The sequence below is a fragment of the Chaetura pelagica genome, unplaced genomic scaffold (genome assembly GCF_000747805.2).
Source record: "Chaetura pelagica isolate M959 unplaced genomic scaffold, ChaPel_1.0 scaffold405, whole genome shotgun sequence".
Lineage (NCBI taxonomy): Eukaryota > Metazoa > Chordata > Aves > Apodiformes > Apodidae > Chaetura > Chaetura pelagica.
Window position 1 is genome coordinate 4,855,400 of NW_009953489.1, and position 21,604 is coordinate 4,877,003.

At 39.4% G+C, this 21,604-nt stretch overlaps 1 protein-coding gene across 1 annotated transcript in view; it reads left to right on the forward strand.

Moving 5' to 3' along the window:
* The first annotated feature begins 888 nt into the window (after window positions 1–888).
* SETX (senataxin) overlaps window positions 889–21,604 on the forward strand; it is a 28,489-nt gene continuing 7,773 nt past the window's right edge. Inside the window, exons 1-18 of the mRNA XM_009998878.1 lie at window positions 889–1,068; window positions 2,330–2,540; window positions 2,712–2,821; window positions 4,205–4,424; window positions 4,715–4,834; window positions 5,840–6,011; window positions 7,559–7,649; window positions 8,473–12,930; window positions 13,777–13,900; window positions 14,405–14,581; window positions 15,232–15,461; window positions 15,943–16,110; window positions 16,661–16,817; window positions 18,068–18,169; window positions 18,998–19,110; window positions 19,802–19,873; window positions 20,748–20,906; window positions 21,417–21,524. Of these exons, the coding sequence (XP_009997180.1) occupies window positions 889–1,068; window positions 2,330–2,540; window positions 2,712–2,821; window positions 4,205–4,424; window positions 4,715–4,834; window positions 5,840–6,011; window positions 7,559–7,649; window positions 8,473–12,930; window positions 13,777–13,900; window positions 14,405–14,581; window positions 15,232–15,461; window positions 15,943–16,110; window positions 16,661–16,817; window positions 18,068–18,169; window positions 18,998–19,110; window positions 19,802–19,873; window positions 20,748–20,906; window positions 21,417–21,524 (6,972 nt within the window). The remainder of the gene's footprint in view (window positions 1,069–2,329; window positions 2,541–2,711; window positions 2,822–4,204; window positions 4,425–4,714; window positions 4,835–5,839; window positions 6,012–7,558; window positions 7,650–8,472; window positions 12,931–13,776; window positions 13,901–14,404; window positions 14,582–15,231; window positions 15,462–15,942; window positions 16,111–16,660; window positions 16,818–18,067; window positions 18,170–18,997; window positions 19,111–19,801; window positions 19,874–20,747; window positions 20,907–21,416; window positions 21,525–21,604) is intronic.

The window sequence follows — 21,604 nt, forward strand, 5'->3', positions numbered from 1 at the left end:
AGGCCGGACCTCGGGGATGTGCTGCTGAGGAGGCGGCCGTGCATGGCTGGGGCCCGGGGCCCTCCCCTGGCTGGGGCAGCGCTGGGCTCCTTCCCCTGCCCCAAGGTGAGCACCCCCAGCGCTGGGGAGACCCGGGTTTTGCTTCATCTGCCCCTTCGCTTTCACTTTCTTTGTTACGCTGATGATCGCCAGCGATTATCAGGTTTATGTAGTTAAGTGTCCCTGCTTTTCTGGGGTTCTGTTGAGCTCTTCAGGCTGGCGGGGTCTGAGGTGACTGGATTGCTGGTTAGTGAAGAGCTTTTGTTTTTAGAGAGAGCAGTCTGTGGGGAGAGGTTCCTGAGGCGTTTGAAGTAGTGGCGAGGACAGGAAAGCTCTGCATAAACATGTTTTGCTTTTGTCGACAGGGGGATTTGTTGACCTGTAAGTTTTACCAAGAGATTAAGGAAAAAATGCTCATTCAATTTTGTGCTCGTCAGGCCTAAGATCCCAAGGATACCTGTAAAACAGTGTCATGAACTGTAGCATTTTAGTTCTGGGAAGCGTGTGTTAAGTGTGGATGGGGGATTGTTTTGTATATGAAGTGAATTTTCACATGTGATTTTATAGTCTGCAGGTGTCACAACTTGTTTTCCTTTCAGGGCTTTGCTTCTCACGTTTGCTACTCAGCACTCATTTCCTGTAATGTTCATCTGTGTTTCTTTGTTTAACTGCATGTGCCCAAATCATAAAAAAACATCCAAAAGAATACATGTTTATGCTGCTAATGAGTTACATAAATTCTGAAACTCATCACACTTGAAAACTAGGTACTGCTGTGGCTGAAGGGAAATATTTTGCCCCTTCCAGTCTTCAGGCTTCTGTTAATTCCTCCTCCTTTCCACCCAAAGAATGAGCACATGTCGATGGTGTACACCGGGTGGTTCTGACACCACGGAGTTCCTGAAGAGCTATGCTTTTAAAGAGTTGTCCCTGGAAGATCTTGAAGGAGCCAATGATGATCTCTGTTACTGCCTGGAGTGTGTGGTCGAATACCACAAAGCACGGGAAGAACTGCCAAAGTTGCATGAGGTAATTAAGAGATTTGGGCCCTGCCCGTGATTGGCCAGGAACTGAAGGAAAACTTCAGGAGAGGCTTCTGTGGTCCAGCCTCAGTGATGGGGGGAGTTTGTGCAGGGTTTGTGTTTTATTGGGCTTGGGGGGTGGGGTATGTTGCTTTTCAACTCCTTGCTTTTTTTATATTGAGTTACAAAGAGCCGTTTGTAAAGCAGAAGGACCCTCCTGTTTTGCATGTATTCAAATTAGAACTAAAACGGTAATGGGAGGTTGCTGACTAGACATTATAGCTTGGACTTTATTCATGCTGTGATGGTTTGACATCTGAAAAAAAGAGCACCTGTCAAGCAAACTAACAGCTCTACTTCTTTAATGTGTTTTCTTCCTTCCTTTGGCTTCTGTTCAGCTTTGGGTTGTTCCTCTTTTGCATCCATTTCTCGTTCATAGTTTGATACTAAGCTTGAATTTCAGCAGTCTGATCTTGCAAACCTGTGAGACTGATCAAAAAAGTTTTAAAACTCTTTATTATAAGCCTTTTACAGTTCTCCCTCAGGGGAGGGGGTTTCACACTGAGGGTTGGGTTGATCCAAGGGGCATGGTTACACCACAACAACTAGTCAGTTAAATTTCTCTGGAGGGCAATCCCATCTGCCTTTAGACTGGAGATAAGTGGAGTGACAGGACTGCAGAAAGTTCTGTGTCTGTTTACTGTAGGAAATAGCCTTGATTTCTAATTGATATTTGAAGCAGTTCCTTTAGATGAGTGCTGTTAAGTGAGCCAAATCCCCTGCAGATATTTAGCAAGTCAGTCTGTTTGCATCGTTTGCATTCACTCCCTTCCACTAGCACACTGCAAAATATGTGAGAAGGCAAGATTTCAGAAATGTTTTCCCATCTTCCTAAATAAAATAATTTTCTGGATTGTGTGCTGCTTTGCATTGGCCAGTGGAACAAAACTTCATGCCTAACCTGTGGCCTGAGAGAATTATGGAAACTGTTTATTAATATTTAAAAGAACTATAAAAATACTTCTGCTTTGACTGCCACTCTTAAAAATTACTTTATGATCTTAACTCTCAAGTGAGAGTTTTGTGGTTTGCACAGTCTGAACACCTTGTCAAACACTTTGTTTCACAACATGCTTGGAAACTTTTAAAAATGAAATTAAAAGTTTTGAAAGTCTCCTGAAGGTTCTTGCATGTGACTATAATTAATGTTCTTAATGACTTTCTTCACAGATGCACTTTGATTAGGGTTTTTTTCCCCTACTCAACAGGTCTTGTGGGAGTTGGAAACCTCCCGTCTTGTTGCCCACATAGAGAAATCCATCCAAGAGGAAGCTGGAGATGATGATGAGTTGATTATAGTGAATGAGGGTGAAGAGAGACAGCTGTCTGGTTATGTGGGCCCGGATTTTGAGAATAACCTGCGAGTGCCCCTCCTAGAAATACTGAAATATCCATATCTGCTGCTGCACGAGAAAGTCAGTATGTATCTTTAAGTGTAGTTGTAAGGGTATTGTTTCTACTGAAGGAGCTGCAAATAACTAATAGTGAAACCAAAGTGTGTATGCATATATATTTGTTTTTACACTGACCGGTTGTTTGTTTTGTGAGCCTGTAAATTAGCCCTTATTATAACTGTGTTGGTCCTTTTAGGTGAGCTGTGTGTAGAAGTGCTGTGTAAAATGGAAAAAAATCAGAGTTCCTTTCAGGTCTTTGAGAAATATCCAGGAATTTATCTCTTTTTGGTACACCCAAATGAAGTGGTAAGTTCCTTCTTTTTTATTCTGCTAGTTTTAAATAACATCAGAACAGATTCTGATTTCTAATGGCAAGAATTTGATAGAAAGATTGAATTTGAATTTCTGTATTTTTCTTTAATGGTATATATATAAAATAGCAATTTCAGTAGTCATAGAGTTACTCTTGCTAAAGGAGAGAAGACTCTTTCTTAGACTTCTAAACTCACTTCACTTGTCTAAACTTCTAAAATCACTTCACTTGAATTTAGTTGTCAGAAGTTGCAGATGTTCAGTGAAGCTGGAAAATGAATCCCCTAAACTCCCAAATGGAATTCTCAAGTGGGCCAGGATTTGTAATTTAGTGTATTAATCCCCTTTGGATTTTTTGCTGGTTAAAGGGATTTGAGAGATGACAAAAAAATACCTGAAGTTTTCAAAGCATTAGATGAGTCTGAGTGCCTACTTTTCTGCCTTCTTTTGAAGTTTGTGTATTACTCTGCTGGAAAGCTGGTCCTTCAGACTACATGTGCACATTCTAAGTATAAAGCTGGTGACAAAAATCGGGAAGAGTGCCAAAAGATAGTGGTAATTCAGAAAATTACCTGCTGGAATTAGGAGTATCTGTTGAAATAGCAAATCCTGGTTTCATGCACCACGTTAACACTGAAGGGACTGGACTCAGTGCTTTCTTGGCAAGATCCTAAAGTCTCTGTGTGGTGTGTTTATCTGTGTAGGGTGAATTTGGATGTGCAGCTCTCCAAGGATTATTGAATTGTAACTCAAGTAAGCTGTTTATTTACATCAGGAGAGTGTGAGTTCATCCCATTGTTATCCCACCTCATCTGATGGTACTTTGGAGAGTCAGGTTCCACGTGCTGTGTCCTTTTCAAGGCTGATTTAAACACCAGCGTGGAGTTAAACATTTCATGTTGTCCTAAGAAACAGTTAAAGGGTTTAATAGTGGTGTACTTTGCTCTTCCTGAAACTCTGAAGTTTTCTCTATATGTCAGAGAATGATTCCAAGGCAAAATATTCCAAGAGTCCCTACTGGCAGCACAATTTGCCAACTGTTGTTAGAGCATACAGTTATCTAGGTGGTAAATATTGGTCAGTAACATTTAAACAATATAAAGCAAGTACAAAACCATATGCTATCCCTCTGTCACAACTTTATCTGTGTATGTTATGCTGAATTTTAGCTTCTTTGTGACCAGCATTTTATTGTAGGTATATTAAGCCTGTTTCTGAGGCTGCATGGTTTTGAAAAAACTCTTGCTTGCACCTATGAAAATTTACCATAGTAAAAATCCATTTTTGTCCCATTTGTAGTAGCAGTGTTTCCTAATCTTCCAATGTTGTGATTTTACTTGTTCTTTTTATTGAAACAGAATTTGTTTTAATCCTTAGATTCGTCGATGGGCCATCCTAACAGCAAGGAATTTAGGGAAGGTTGACAGGGATGATTATTATGACTTGCAGGAAGTGCTGACTTGCTTGTTCAAAGTTATTGAGTTGGGGCTTTTTGAGAGTCCAGATATTTACAGCTCTTCAGTGATTGAAAAGGGTAAACTCATCCTTCTACCATCCCATTTATACGATACTACAAACTACAAGAACTATTGGCTAGGTGAGTATTTACGATCAGAGGTGAATTTGCACATGTAGCTTCTCATGTTGTAAACACTTCAGGTCAGAGCTCTTCTATTTCATGGGGGCTGTTTATTTTGGGCAGGTCAAATGGGAGAATTGAATGTTGCACAGCTGCAGTAGTAAGGTGGTGTTTGATTAGCTCCACATGACTGATCTCTTTGGTCAAGTGTTAGTCTGGTAAGGATGCTTGGAAAGTGATCTTTGTGGTGAAAATTGGAACAAATATTTGTTAATCTACAGACCTCTTGCTTTCCTTTGTGTGTGTAGGGATTTGTATGTTGCTAACAGTGCTGGAAGAGCAAGCCATGGACTCCTTGTTACTGGACCCAGACAAACAAAATGATTTCATGCAGTCCATACTTCACACCATGGAGAAGGAAGCAGTTGGTAACTAATTTTGATACTCAAATTAAGACACTTCTTAGTCTACGTTTCATCTTCATCAAACTTCCCTAATTGAGTAAATTCTTAGTAGTGTAATGCTGATGTGATCTTAACTGAAGCTTATGTATCTTCTAGAAGCTGGCAGATGTTGCATGTTTGAGCAATACTGACAAATACTGAAAAATGATATTCAAACAAAGTCATGAGAGGAGAAGGGACTGCAGTGCTTTGCCAGATGCCTTAGAGGCTTTGACAGAATAAATCTGTGTTTTCTGCCATTCTCTCTTCATTTCATATACAGGTTGTATGGGAATGCACATTTCACTGGGGCATAAAGTTTGAATGTTGAGTCCTAAAATAAACAAACACCTTCCTTGGAATTGCTGCAACCTGGTTAAAATTTGACTCTTCCACCCATCACTTTGAGGGAACCCCTTTTGCAGCTAGGAATTTAGACTGGTATACCTTGGCCCAGTCTTGTAGGCCACATGCTGTGGTGTAGCCCAGGAATGGTACATGAGCTCAAGACCAGGGCCACCTCTTGGATGTCTAGATCTTTATAAGCTTAGTATGTTTATTGAGGGTATGATGCTATCTTAGATGAAGAAGAACGAACACACTTGAAGGAAAACCAATTGCTTGTACCTTAAATTTGAAGTATAAATTGTAAGAGCCATGTAAGTTGTACCCAGTTCTTAGAATAGCAGTACAAAATTCAGTGTGGAAGAATCAGTTTCAAAGACTTGAGAAACATTAGTAATAGTTATCCAGGTTCCTGTTGATATTGGACTGCATGAGGAGCAATGTCTGCAGAGATAAGTGAGGTTGACTTTTTTCATCTTTTTTCTGGGTTTGAAAATCTAGTTGCAACTTCCTAGAATACATGTCTTTATATTAGTAATTAAGAAAAAAATTAATGCAAACTGACCGCTTTCAACTTCAGATTAGTCTAAGAATGTCCAGAACTCTTGCATTTCAACTCTCCCCAATATTACTGTTATGTTTCAGATGATTCCACTGACCCCTTCTGGCCAGCGCTGCATTGTTTCATGGTTATTTTGGATCAGCTCGGATCTAAAGTGTGGGGTCAGCTTATTGATCCTGTCCAGGCCTTTCAAACCATTATCAACAGTGTGAGCTACAACAATGAAATAAAAAATATACGCAATAGCTTTAAGAGGTCAGTTTTATTAAGAGATTAGAACAGTTTTATGACTTTGATACCAGGTAGAGTAGTAGGGTCGGTCTTGGTTTTCTTGTCAGTGCTGCCTTGATTTCGTTTGGGGGAGGGAGAGGTGGCAGGGTGAAAAAAAATAAATCAGATGTTGCCAGCTTCAAGCAATGAAAAGATGAAGTAGGTCCCTTAAAATTGTGAGGTTCTTTCAAAAATTATATGCTTGTTTTTTTTCTGACTGCACTGATGTCTGTTATCCTTTTCAGGATTTTCCTGAATCAGGAGGGCTGCTGTTGAGGGCTTATTTAGTGCTATAACCACCTTGTTAAGTGGTTTAATGAAGTTGATGTTTAATGAAGGCTGCTGTGTGTGACACTCGATAAAATTATGGGAATTCCAGAGTTATCGGTGGATGACATAGTTTTAGATTTTATTGTAGTTGCAGGTGACAACTTGAGTTTACTTTCAGCTCGTGTTAAGTATTAAGTATTTCTCAAAATTAGTTTCCTTAATGGTACTTTATGATCTTACAAGTTTGTTTTTTTTTCTTTTTCTGGGTGCATTCCTTTCAGGGAGGAACTGGCCTTTAATAACTTGGATAAACAGTGAAGTGCTGCAATGAAATGCTTTACCATCAGATACTCTTTTGAAAGGATTTGAGTGCATATATGTTAAGATAAAGAGTTTTTTAATCACTTCCAAGCGACAATATTACAAGTATTGAACTGAAAGTTAATTAGGTGAAATGCCTATTCAGTGCAGCAGTGATGGGTTAGGACATTGCCAGGAAGTCTAGAAACAGCTCTGTGGAGCAGATTTTTGTTACGTAAACTTGACTTTCACCTTTTGGCATGCTGTCCCCTTTAAGAATTCTTATATATTATGTATATGTTATTATATTACTATAATTATATAGATCTTTTTATAAGAATCCAAGCCCCAAGACTTTATGAACACCACCTATTTTTGAGCACTGAAACTGTCTAATTTTTAAAAGTTGGTAAAAAACAGTTCCTGAATAACTGTACCAGTTGTTGACTGTTTTCCTGTGGTATATTTTGAATCAGCTTTGAGTGACAGTGATTTAAATGTGCAGTATTTTTATACATACAGTATAATATCCTAGGTAGCTACAGCTACATAAATATGGCATGTTAAAGATAGCTGAGGATGGTGTATTAAAGGAGGTTTTCTTCAGTTAAAGAAGCTTTTGGAGTGTTGTGTTCAAATAGTTGCATACAAAGTTTGAGTGATTGAACTGCATTTGTGCATAGAAAATTCAAAGAAATTGGAATTTTTCTGGGTGTTTGGTCTGGGTAGTAAAATCCATGGCTTAGTAGAAAGCTCTTGTTTTAGAGGCAGTTACTTCCCCTGCCTTTTACAAGCAGATAGAACAAACTCTGCAGTTCTAATTATGATTTCATAGGTATGTTTCATCATTGACAAGTTCTAATAGTCATGTGGTCAGTTTCTGAAAAGTGAAATCTGGGTCTTGGGCAGTTGGCTTTGGTATAAAGTTAGTTGAGTCTATAATGATTTGTTTTTCATTTTAGGACAAAATCTGAACCAGAGTCAGACTACAATGATGACATGGTTACTTGCAGTCAGATTGTGTATGATTTTAACACAGAAAAGCTTCAGAAGGTATTAAAAAATGTTCTATTTCCCTGTTCTTTGAACTTTGATCACTGAATGATACTGTCAGTTTAAACCATCTCAGAAGATGCTCTGTTTCGACTAGTGAGTTTCTAAATAAAAAAATAATACATCATGTATGTCACCATCATGTGCCCTAATTAGTAGCCAGTCTGGTCACCTCTTGTTTACTTGGTACTTCCAGGCTGTAAGAGGAAAGAAGAATGGGTTTGTGAATTAGGCAGAGATAGCATTAAAGCCCAAGAATTCATATCCAGATGGAAACAAAACTGAATTAAATTATTTTAAAATACATTGCTCTTTGTATTCTTGTGTTTTCCTTTTTGTTTCTTAGATTTCTAAACTAGTGTATTGAGTATGGAGTAATGATGTACACTTTGATTTACTTTCAAATGATAGACTGTGCTCCAAAATGGCACCATTATTTTCTTGTTAGAAGGCAGAGGAAGTTGGTGTAAGACACTCACACATTTGTGTCATCTTCTCTTGAATTTATGAAACGTCTGTTAAAGTCTTTAAATGGGTATTTGATAATCTGAGGTTAAATTATGTCAGCATAACATCATCTTTGGAGGATTTCACAATGATTTTTCAAGGAATTTACTACTTTACCTGTTTTAGGAAGTTAGTTCCTTCTATGTAAGTTAGTTTGACCTTTTTTCATTTTTTAGTTTAGATTTTTACTTACACTAGGATATAAAATTACTGTATAATGAACATATATTTGAAAGAAAGTAACCTCTATGGCTAGAACAGAAAACTGGCAGATTCAACTGCGGAGGATGATGTGTGTGGTGAATTTATTTTCCAGGATACTGGATGGAAAGCTGCTATTTGCCCAGACTACCTCCCCAGCATGTATGAGGACATGCAAACACTGGCTCATATGCTGCAGTCTGACATTGGCAGAGACATGCGCATTCATAACAGCACGTTTCTGTGGTTCATCCCTTTTGTTCAGTCTCTTATGGATCTCAAGGACTTGGGTGTAGCATATATAGTAGAGGTCATTCACTACCTTTACTCAGAAATCAAAGACATTCTCAATGAAAGGATCCAGCAGTGTGATAAGATCTCGGAATTTTTTGTCTTAATCTTGGTGTCGATTATTGAGCTGCACAGGAATAAGAAGTGCCTGCACTTGCTATGGATTAGCTCCCAGGAATGGGTGGAAGTGGTGGTGAGGTGTGCCAAGCTTCCAGCTATAGCATTTACACGGTGCACTGAAAAAGGCTCTGGACACTGTGTGAGGGGTTCATCAGGAATGTCTTTACAAGCTTCTAACTCCGTGCAGCACGCGTGTGTGCAGCTGATCCGCAGCCTTCTGAAAGAAGGTTGTCAGATGGGGCAGCAAACTCTTTGCAAGCAATACCTGAACAAACTCAATCTTTTTCTGCGAGGAAATTTATCTTTAGGTTGGCAGTTGAACGTCCAGGAAACCCAAGAATTACAGATGTGTTTAAAGCAAGTAATAAGAAATATAAAGGACAGAGCATTGAACACCTCTGCGCCAATAGAAAACAGTGCAAGCTCTACAACTTTGCCCACCATTTCAGTCAAGCAGGAGAAGAGTGGACGTGGTGATGGATGTGGCAGAGATGGCCTTTGTTCACCAGCTGCTCTCATATCAAAGGAAGGCAGAGATGAAGATTGTCCAGAGAACCCTTTCACTAGAAGAAAGAGTGCCTGGGAAGAGGAATGTAGAGATGCATCTAAAAGTTCAATATCTTGGACATCCACAGAAGGCCTCTTGGTGAATATTAAAAAGGAACCTAATGACCTGACAACTCCGGAATGTGTCTGCCCATGGAACTCTTTGGCAACAAAGGAATGTGGGAAAGTTGAGGAAAACAGGAGCAGTGATCTCGTGGTGGGGAAGTGCACTATGGATGATCAGTGCGTAAATCCAAATACCCAACGTTCAGATTTCAGAAGAATCAGAGAGCTGGAAAACAAAGGTGAAGCAGGACCCATAGCACCAGTGCACCTGGCTGCTCAAACTGGTTCTCCAGAAGATGGTTACAGCTCAGATGGAAAGGCAAGCAACACGTTTTCTAGTACCTCTTCAAAGTTGAAAGTGGATGCACAGAGACTGATGAATTTGAAGGACATGCTGCAGAAAACTGAATGGCCCTCAAAAGTACTGCAGCCTACCAAGCCAAGTGACTTGAAAAGCTGCAGTTTAACAACAAGTGCTTCAAAAGCAGAGGTGGAGAAACCTAAACTTTGCACTGGCTATCTCTGTGCTACCAAAGATTGTCATAAACATCAGGGAGTGAATATTGTGTATGAAAATGAAATCTCTGTTGATTCTCCATCTTGGAGGAGTTGTGAAGGTGCACAGAAGAAAAGTATCAACAGTGCTTTTCAATCCAGACTGGTCCCCACTAACCAAGTGTCCAAAGAAACACCACTCGTTTGCTCTAGCTCCTCTAAAAGTAAACCTGGTGTGCAGGAAGATGAAGACAACAGTATTTTGCTTTCAGGGATTAGTGACACTGTAGTGAAAAAAGAATCTACTGAAGAAAAGTCAGGTTTACTGTTGAGGTCTGTCTTTATGAAAGACCCTGAGATGCAAACTTCAGACCAGGAACAGGCTAATTTAAATGGCTCAGGTAAATATGACTGTAAAGGTCAAATTCCAAAGACATTCAGTGTGGATAAAACTTCAGCAAATGATTGTGTTCCATCTACCTCTGAAAACAAGAGGGACACATCTAACCCTGCTTCCCATATCAGGCTACTGTCTGTGAAGAGTGAATCAAATGACAGGTTGTTCCAATTCTCAGAATATTTCAAGAGAGAAAACAATTTAGTGGGGAAGAAAGAGGAGAATTGTGTGAAAACTGTTTCTGAAGATAATACTTTATCAGACTCCCAGATTGACAGAGACCTCAGTAAATTATCTCTAGCTGCATATGCCAAAAGTGTCAATTTTCCTTTTGATTCAAGCCAAGAAAGCTCAGTCCATCATAACCTATGTGATATTAAAAGAAAAGTGAAAGGTGCTGTAAGATCTTCCGTTGATGACCAAAGTGCTCAGCCTCCCTGTGATGCAGATTGCCATGACAATGAAGTAATTATAATTTTGGACTCTTCTGATGAAGAAAACAACATGGCTGACAAGGAGAAAACAACAAAAAATAATGAGAATGCGTGTCCTGAAAAGCAGCCTTCAACTTCAAGCTGCATTTCTGACTCAAAGTCACCAAACTCTCCTTTGTTACTGCAAGACTGTGATTCTCAGTACTTTGAATTTGAAACAGAAGATGAGGTCTTTTCAGTGTGGCAAGATACTCAAGACTATACTATGGCAGCAACTCAAGAGTATAAACAGGATCAAGTTTCAGCATCAGTTAATAATGGTAATTCCAATGGCTCACTGGAAGATCACACAAATGAGTGGGGTTATGATCTGGATTACCTAAGTGATGAAACTATGGAAGAAGAAGCAAAGTTGGTAGAAAAGCAGATAGACAATAATTCTCATCCCGAAGAAGCTGATAATGCAAAGGAAGTAACTAATTCAGCATTGCAAGAGTCTAGTAGTAAGGGAGATGCAAAAGAACAACTGGAGAATTTGGCAGACAAAGGTCCTGTTGCTAAAGACTCCACCTTGGGCTCAAAACTGACTGAACCCAGAGCATCTACATCTAAAATGTCATTAGCTTCCAAGCTGGCCCTGAAGAAGAACAGTCTGAGCCCACGGAAGAGTATAGCAAAATCCAAGGTAGCAAGAGCTATTCAGAGAAGCCCTAAAAAGCCTCCTTTTCTTAAACCAGCCCAAAATAAAAAGCTACTTCAAAGTACCTCAAAAAATTCACAATCTGGCGGGTCATTGCCTGCTGTTATTCCTCCAAGGAAGGTCAGGCAGTGTCCTGCACCCTCCACCACTGCAGAAAAGCTGGGTTTGAAGAAGGCACCTCGTAAAGCCTTTGAATTATCCCAACGTTCCTTGGAGAGCCTGGCTGAGCTGCGCAGCCACGGGAGAGCTGCAGGGAGGGTGGCACTTGCACAGAAACGGAAGAGTAAACTAATTGCTCCTCAGAATTTGTCTGTAAAATACAATAAAAAACTGCTAGCCTGCCAAGACCGTCTGTATTTTGGGCAGACGAGGCCCAAAAAAGGTGTGAAACATCCTGTGGGAAGTTCTGAGAGTAGAAACAAAACAGTTAGGAAAGTGGATGCAAATTCTAGGAAACAAACACCTACAAGTTTTGAGCTTGGATCTGTAGAAAACCCAAGAGACAAAAAAAGAGAAGAGACAAATGTCTCTAAAATGCTTACTTCTTCAGACTTGAACAGAAGATCAGAGGGTAACAGTATGATGGTTCCTCCTGTACCTCTGGGTTCAAGTCTCTCTTCTGCTACTCTTGCTCAAGATGGTCAAGCTGAACCTTCAGGAGAAGGTTGCAGTGTCCAGCCTGGGTGTGAGAAGACAGCTTCAAAAGAAAATGGGTGTAAACCAAATGAAAACAGTGAAGATGATGATGATGATCATCTGTTTTTAACTCAGTCAGATCCTAAGGATGAGGAATCACGTTCTCTGGAGGAAGGTGTTGAAGATGCTACTAAAACTAGTAAAAAACCAGAGGAAACAAATAGTGCTGAAAGTCTTCAGCAGAAAGACTCCTTGACTACTGTGAAATGTAAGTACAAAAACTGCATGGAGAAGGTAGAAAAACCAAGAGAATATTGCAGTAACCATTCAGCCACCAGCTCAGAAGCAGACCACTTGTTTGCCAAACCTCTCCTGCCACCTTCTAAACCAAGAAAGCCTTCCACAACCAAAATTTTCAGCTCGGCAAGTTCCTCACGGAATGCAGCCTTCAGCAAAGACTTTGAAGATGTTAAGAAGCCCCCGCCAGCTTCAAGAAACAAAGAGAATGCAGCAAAACCACCACATGCAAGGGCTGCACCCCCAGGAAATCAGACTTGGAAGCCTCTAAGTTCCAGTAATGTACCTCAGCTCCCTAGCTCTAATGTTCTCCAGCCGCAGAACAGACAGAATTACAATGTTTCAAACATTGTCAGAAGACCTGCCCAAGACGTGTGTCCTGCCTTCTTTGAACCTAACCCCCGGGACCATAGTACTTTTGTTAATGAAGTCCTAAAATGGACTTACGAAATGTTTGCAAACTCCAGCGAGTGTGGACCTCCCAGTGGTCTCCTGCAGTCTGTAGTAGCCTCTGTTCCTGTCCAATTTTGGGGAGAGAAACATTATTTTGAGACTTTTTTCCCCTTGATGATGCTAAATGCCTTTGAAACAGTAAGTAGCTACCTGCCTCTTGGTTTGTTTTCAAACCTAGTGCCTTTTACTAGGAGGTTAAAAACTGGTTTATGTCCTCTGATGATCTTGTGAAAGTGTTCAGATAAAGATCTGAATGGAGGAATGATTTCAGGGAAATAACCTAGATAGGTGTGTTTACAATTGGGGACTGTCAGTGTTACCTCAGTGAAGCTTTATGTTTTGGGTTGTGCATCCACAATAGCCTGAAAAGGAGGTGGTTCCTCTTTCTTCGTAGCATATAAAGCTTAAAACAAGAATCTTTGTTTAAGAAGCTGAGGTGTTTCAATGAGTGTAACAAGAGGTTAAGAACATGATGTTTTCATTTATGTTGAGAACTTAGATCAGAGGGTAGGTTGATCTAAGAAGCTTTTTTTCCAAAACACTCATAGTTTGTAGTTTAATAGTGAGTAAAAGCAGCATTCCTTCCATTACACTCTGTGTGCTTTCCAGTTCAGTCATTGTATCACTTTTCCTTCAGAAATAAGGTAGAAGATGAATACCAGTATAATACTGGTATTTTAAGGTGAAAATGCAGTATGGGGAATAAACATTTGTTTTGAGGAGCTTTGTAAGAAAGATTAAATGTGGGGTTGGGGGGATGGAGAGGAAGAGCTTTTGTTTGCCCTGTATGTGTTTGTATATAATTTGTATGCACATATTAAAAAAGAAATGGGCAAGACTCTTTGTCTTGAACTTGACAGTCTCTTATTTTACCTTTATCTTATTTACCTTTATCTTATTGTGTTTGAGTCACAATAAGATTTTCTTCTGATAGACTGAACACTTAAAATTATTTCTATTTTTTCAACTTTTTTCAATCTGTAGCTGGCAAAAGAGTGGGCAGAAAACCAGAAAGTAAGAGAGAGGAGTTACTGCTTCTGCTTAGAGAACTTATCTTCTGACTTGAATGCAGGGAATCTTACAGCAAGTTTTACAGCAAATTTTACAGGTAAGAGTGTTATTTTATAAAGCTCTCTTCTCATTTTCAGGTAGACAGTGCCTTGTAATGAGTTAGCACTTGCAGGTAGGGTTTGTAAAAAGTTGCTTTAAATACAAAAATGGTCTTGAATTTGCTACTTTCCAGCACGTTTGTAACTGAAATATGGATTTTGCAGGGAATTTCTGCTTTTAAGTGTTCAGTACAAAAAGTAATTTGATTGCTGCTGGAATATTTTCCATCTCGTTTGGGATTTCCTTTCAGCTTCTTTTGGTAAATAAAATAACCCTTAACTTGCTCTTTTTTTTTTTTATATACAATGCTAAGTTCAGCCTTAAGAATGCAGAATAAGGTTAAAAGCTGTAGTCTTTTGCTATGGCTTTTCATAGCTTAAAAGATGAACAGATGGGTATTCCTGAAGTATATGCAATATGTTAATCCTAGTGCTTCTAGAGTCAAAATAATTATCACCATTTTCCTTTTAATATTCTAATTTTAAAACGTATTTTTGGGTAGCTCATTTTAAAGAAAGTGATTTGGCAAAACAGCTTCATCCAAAGGAGGATGACTTAATCTTTTTGATGGTCCAAAAGAAAAAAGATGCCTTTGGGGAAGAAAGTGAGATGGAGACCCAGATAGTGAACCATGTTGGTCTCGTGAAACGATTTGCTCGTGCATCTGGCTGTGCAACTGGTAAGCAAATGGAGTTGAAATAAAAGTTGCTCTTGTAAAGGTGCTGCTTTGTAGCTGGCAGTTGATAATTATAATATACCACTTACCTCAGAGGAAAGAGAGTTGTTTTTCCATGTCCATTTCATGCTAGAATCTTGATGAAAAGCCAGGACCTGAAGCTGCAGACCTGCTTTTCCCATTCAATTTTCTAGGGACTTCCTTCAATACAGATGATAGTAATTTGTGTGAGAACAGAAACTGCTGATGAGTAGTGCTCTGTGTACACCCTCAGGAGTGCATTGCTGTGAGGTACAAAGTGCCATGAACTTCAGTGGTTTCACTGACTAGAAACTTCCATCTTCTAGAACTGCAGTTGTGAATTATCAAGGGTTACTGGGTGTCTGCATCAATGCTGCCTGATTAAAACAGTGATCTGAGTTGTTTTACAAAACACTGCTTTTTGTTTGTTAGTTTTGAGGGGGTTTTGAGGGTGGGAGGGGAAGGGGTTTGTTTTTTTGCAATTATTAGCTGTGGGCTCTAATAGAAGGCAGCACCTGGTTCTGATGAATTATTTGAGTGACCTGTTAGAATATATTTCAGTTAACAATTTGGATATTCTTTGAATTAACAATCTGTTGGTTTTTTTTCCTTCCCCCCACTGCTTTTCCCAGGACAAAGGGAGCAGCACACTGTCTGTCATCTTTCTGTGCAAACTCGAGGCAATTTGTCATTCTTCATAAATAAGCAAGTGAAGTGTGTAGTGATTGGCTCCTTGGTGACCACGCGCCGAACATTCAGAGGTCTAATGCTATTACACAAGAGTTGCCTGGCTAGACCCATCATCAATCCAAGTTATGATTACTTCTGTCCCAGGGGCTTGCCCACAGCTTCAGAAAGTGCTGTAAGTCCTGCAGCCAGAAGTGATAGTTAAGGGTGACAAAGTTGGACTTTTGGGTCTCATGAGTTTTGTGAAACTGGTTTTTTGCCTGTTGCTTTGTTTGAGGTGACCATGTGTAAACAGACAAGTTCTCGAAGCATGGAGACACTTCTTTTCAGAGTTGGTGAACTGGGTGGAGAGACAGTAGTCTGGGTTGATTTAGGTGTGTATTGTGATAGGGAGAGGTGTCTCTTCAGGAAATAAGATGAGGTCTGGAAAAGATAAAGCAAAACAAAGACATGTAGAGTAAATGAAACTTTTCGCTTCAGCTTTTGAGTCAGGATTGGGTGTGCAACTTCAGCAAACCTAGATCAAAAGCTTCCAAGGCCTTTGAGTTTTTGAGTCATAGCTAGAAGGGTGGGGGACAACCTGATGAAAATATCTAAAGTGAACATGGAAGTTTCGATCAACCTTTCATTCATTGCTTTTCCCCCTGCACCTTCAGGCGTTAGTTATGAATGAATACAATGAAGATCAAAGGAGAGCCATTGAGACAGCTTATGCCATGGTAAAGGAACATCCAGAGCTTCCCAAGATCTGCCTCATCCATGGTCCACCTGGAACAGGGAAATCAAAAACTATTGTTGGACTTCTGTCCTGTATTTTAAGAGAAGTAAGTGAATGTGATGCCATCCTTACGTGCTGGTGTTCAATTTCCTAATGGAAGTTAGTGACAGCTTAAACTAAATGGAAGTGTAGTATTGGTAATTACTGGCAGTGTAATTCGTTAAGCTGACTTAAATCTGCACTGTGTAGAGTGTGAAGATGGAAATAATATATTTTGGGCATCTTGGAAAACACTTATTGCAGAGAACTTAAGATATAAAATCAAGAAAACATGAACAATTGGTAGTATAAACAGTTGTTATGTGAAAATTTGGTTTCCTTAATGTTTTGATGTACTAAAGAATGTTATTTGGCCTGTCCCATTTAATTGTTTTCATATTAGTATCCAGTAGATTCATCAAATACATAATCATTGAAGGAATTAATGCAAATAATATTAATACATTTGACTTGTTGCTGAATGTCAGACATACCTTTAGAGATACTCAGGAGCAATAGTCCCCATACTCTGCATGCTGAATGAGTGTAAGTCTGGCTTTTAAATCACAAAACCAATCTAAAGAGCCTGTTTTGGTTTATTGTTAATTAATCTACAGAACATGAGGAATGATAAAGCATCTCCAAAAATAAATTCCAAGATCAAGCCAAACCGTTTTCTAGTTTGTGCCCCATCAAATGCTGCAGTTGATGAACTCATGAAAAAGATCATCGTTTCATTTAAGGAAAAGTGCCAGAACAGACAGGAGCCCTTGGGTATGGTTTATTTTAAAATTCTGTTTATATGTTAAAGAGACTAAGCTTGAAGGAGACACTGGAACAGTTGATTACATGTAATACTTCTGTACTACTGTAAGCAGCTTTTTTCTCTTGCAGAACACGACTGGTACATCTTCATAGTGTTATTAATTTTAATGTGCTTTTCTAAAAGGTGTATTATGATTTTTTTCAAATAAGTTGCACTTTGTCTTTATATAGACATTGATCCTCCTGTTCACCAGTTTTTAAGTACACCCTCAAGGTTTGAGCACCAGACTATCACCTTGATTTTGAATAAAATTGGACTTTCACTGACCATGCTAATTTGACACATTGAAGCCTGTCACTTTTTTTTTTCTCTTCTCCTAGTTTGTAACTAATACAAAGAAGATTCTGAACAAGGCATCTAGTGTGTGGTGGGGAAAAATAAAATAAATCCATGTTGGAGCCAAATGTTAATCCAGCATTGACTTACCAGCTGCATTGCTGATGGTACTCAGCAATTTTTTTGAACTTAGCAATTCTGTAAATTTTAGAAAGAAGACTGAGAATAAGAGGTGGTTCTGCTAATTCAAAATAACATTGTTAACCACCACTAAAACATGGGCAAACAGCTTTTTCTTTCAGAGTTTGGAATGACTGAATTTTTTGTAGCTGCTTTTAGATAACTGTGCAGTGGCGGTGAGGGAAGTAAGGAGTCCAAATCAATGTGATTGATAAAGCAAACTTTGATTTATTGAATACACAGTGTTACTTTTATACCCTTTTACAAAACTACTTGTCATGATCTCATTGGTTAGTCATGATATCATCGGATAGCTCTATTTCCATGCTCCACCTTCAATATAGCAACATACACATAGAGTTCTCAGGGTTCTTTCCTTATTCTCTATTATTCTACTTCTCTATCTTGTCCTTGTGTTAGTTACTTTGTTATAATCTTATATGCAAGGCCCAAGGCCTACCTTTGTTAAGCTAACAAAGAGACCTGTTCATACTTGTGTTAAGCTAACAAGAGATTGCTTGTACAATTGCTACTTATGTTTAAATTCTCAGGGGGCTAGCAAAGGCCCATGGTCTTGATGATCAAGCCATTCTTCAACCTAAGTACAGTCTTGCAAACCCCTGAAAAGTAAAGCATGAAAAGCCTTGTTTGATATCCCTGTTTAAATTCTTTGCCTCTCATACCAAAGTGCAGAGCTGGTTGGAGCAATCTAAAAGTATTTTGACTTCAATTTATTCAACAGGAAATTGTGGTGATATCAATTTAGTGCGACTTGGTTCTGAAAAAACCATCAACAGTGAAGTCCGGGGATTTAGCCTGGATAAGCAAGTTGAACATAGAATGAGTAAGTAGCACACACATCAGACTTCAGTCTCCTTCAGGAGCTTGGTGATGTTTTATACTTGGGTCCTTTAAGAGGGAAGATCTGGTGAAAGATTATTCTGCAACAGTGCTTCGTAAGCCTTGTTTTTTCTGAGTCTTAGTGGCAAAATGTCTCTTTACTTATGGCCTAAAATCTTAAGCCAAACCAAAGAAACCAGCACGATGACTTCTTTGTTTGTTTCATTATTTCTTTAAAAAAATGAATGTTTAAGCTGTCACTTTTAAGCAATGCAGCTGTGCAGCATTTGGGAGCTACAGTTGGAACTGGGTCTCATTACCTTCGTTTTACATAGAGTCTTCAAGGTTAGAAAAGACCTTCAAGTCCAACCATCTGCCCTACAACCCCTAACATTAAGCCATGTCCTGAAACACCACATACACTTGTCGTTTGAACGCCTCCAGGGATGGTGCCTTCACCACCTCCCTGAGCAGCCTGTTCCAAGGCCTCACCACTCTTTTCTGTGAATAATTTTTTCCTGATATCCCATCTCAACCTCACCTGGTCCAATGTGACCCCACTTTCTCTTGTCCTGTTGCTCATCACCTCACCACAACCTCCTCTCAGGTAGTTGCAGAGACCAGTGAGGTCCCTCCCCAGCCTCCTCTCCTCCAGGCTGAACAGCCCCAGCTCCCTCAGCCTCTCCTCCTCAGACCTCAATGGACAAATGGAAAACGCAACAAAAAAAATTAGTTTGATAACTGGATAATTTAACGTGCGTGACTGAGAGCAAGTGTTGCTGTAACATAGTTTTTCTGCTCTTCCTGTATGTTTTCCTGGTTTTTATGACAGAACGAAAGCCAACTGATGGTGACCAGGATATGCAGAAGAGAAAAGCAGCCCTGGATCAACAGCTGGACATGCTGGCTCGTCAACGTGCCATGCACAGATGTGAGAAGAGGGAGGTAATGAGATAACAGTAGTTTTAATCCTGTTGGTTGGGTTTTTTTAATTCATAACCCTATTCCAAAGAGCCAAGAACTTGTTGTTTTAATGTCATCTCAGAGTAGATGTCTCTTCACCTGCTTTTTCAACTAGTGGGAAGGTTGGTTAGCACCACAAGAGGGAATCTTTTTTTTTTTTGGGGGGGGGTGTCTATTTATACTGGTATTTTCAGCAGGTCAGTTATGGTACTTCTTCCTCTGGTGGTCAGTAGTCTTCGTTTGGTTCCATCACCAGTGTAACCATATTTAGAAAACTTAATGATTTAACTTGTGCACTTCAAAGCTCTTGTTTAACTGGAAGAATTAAGTTACCGTGCAGACAGAGATTTTGGGATGTGTGTTCACTCAAGGTTTTCCATTTTTTTTGTTTAAAAAAATTGGCATTTGTGCTCAAATTACTGATTTCTGATGGTAAACCACTTTCCCAGCTGCACAGAAATGTGAAGTGTAGTATTATGTAGGGAAAGGCTAAAAACGGATCATTTTCTAAGAAACTGATCCGCTTTTTCAGACATGTTTGATGTTAAAAGGCAGTCTGAGCAAGTCTAAATGTTTGGGAAATTAATTAGGGTATGGAAGGAAAAAGGGTATATGGGAAGTGTGTGTTAATTATGCCTGCTATTTATGTGGTTTCTCTTTCCACCCCATCTAGAGTCAAATGTTAGATGATGAAATAGGCAGAATTTCAAGGGAGAGACAACAACTTGCTTCTCAACTAAAGGAGGTAGGAATTTCTCTTTAGGGCAACTCTTTAATAAAATCTCAGCTAATCTAGTTAGATACTTGGTATCCTTTGATTGTAGTGGAGGTCTGATGTTTATAGGACTGGGAGTTTATAAAGTAGTAGCTTATTAGATACAGATCATAATAAGTTATGGACAGTTTGGTGTGGACTCTAGGTCTACTCTGGCTGCATATTGCAAAAAAATGAAAAAAAATGTAAAAAGCCCCAAACAAAAAATGCAATCAGTGGATGGGAATATTCACTTTTACAGATAGTGTTAAATGAAATGTAAATTTAGCAAAGAAAGTGATAGAAATGTGCATGTCCTCATGTTCTAGGATGTCTTGTCATCACCACTTTCATGCCCCTTAAAATCCTACAGGGACTGAGATATTTTTAAATGTTTTTAGATAAAGCAACAGCTGGAAGACTTATTTTTTTAATTAATGCAAGGAGAAAGATTTGAAAGTGGAAATAGGCACTGACAGCAAAACCAGTCAAGGCTGAGTAGCATGAACCATGAGATGAATGAAAGGTTCATCTTCAACCAGTAGATGCTGCCTCGTAATGCTCTTGGAGGTGTGGAGTCACAAATGTCACAAACTGAACTTTGCTCACAGTTACTGTGGCTAGATTGCATGGCTGTAGACATAAAGCAATAAAATAATTTGCCACTTCAAAGGTGGTGTCATTTAAAGTGAGAGTAACACTTCAGTTAAGCCACCTTGTGACTTTCATTTGTGGTAATGGAGGCAGTTTGTTTGGGGCGACGTGTTGTGTATGATCTGTTTGAATTGCCCAGGCAGTTAGAAGTTGGTCTGAGCTGATTCAGGAAGACTAAAAGAGGAGACATGTTGTCTTGTTGTACTTGAAGGTCCGGGGCCATGCTCAGAAGGTACAGGCAGATATCATCCTGGAGGCTGACATCATCTGCTGCACCCTGAGCACGAGTGGAGGGGGGCTGTTGGAATCTGCTTTTTGGCGGCGAGGGGGGCAAGGATTCAGTCCCTTCTGCTGTGTCATTGTGGATGAGGTCAGTCAAGCTGTTTAGAACTACAGGATGTTCCACCTCTGAAGGTCTGCCTTGCTTTCTGCCTGAGCTACTTTTGATTGTTTGGCTGCTGGTAAAATATACTATGTGTTTACTGCCCCATCCCCATGTTTTAACCGGTAACCAACCCGTCCTACCGCATATAATAACTTCTTATTGCTTCCTTTTCTGACTTGTTTGGTGCTTTAATGGTAAATGGCTTTTACTTAAAAGTCATGGCTAAAGTGTGGCTCTTGCTATAGAGGTTTCTAGATGGCTGGGTTGTATTTGTATGTTTGGAGAGAGCTTTATGTATTTAATAATAACAAACATCACTTGGAGTTTTTGGGTTTTTTTAATAGAGAAAAGTTATTTTGTTTTGCTCTCTTTTTTTCTACAAGCTTTGAAAAGCATTTCTGAGTTATTCTGGATCTGTTACAGAAAATTTAACATACCTCCTTCTGCTCCTTTACTTACAACTTGTTTTTTTTGTCCTGTTTGCATGTACAAAAGGCAGGACAGTCCTGTGAAGTGGAAACGCTGATTCCACTGATGCATCGCTGTAGTAAACTTGTCCTTGTTGGAGATCCCAGACAGCTCCCTCCTACTGTAAAATCACTAGTAAGTGTTCAAACTGTATTTCTTCATGCTCTAGAGTGGATGTACTATAAGAACAGTATCTATAGAAAAGATGTATAAAA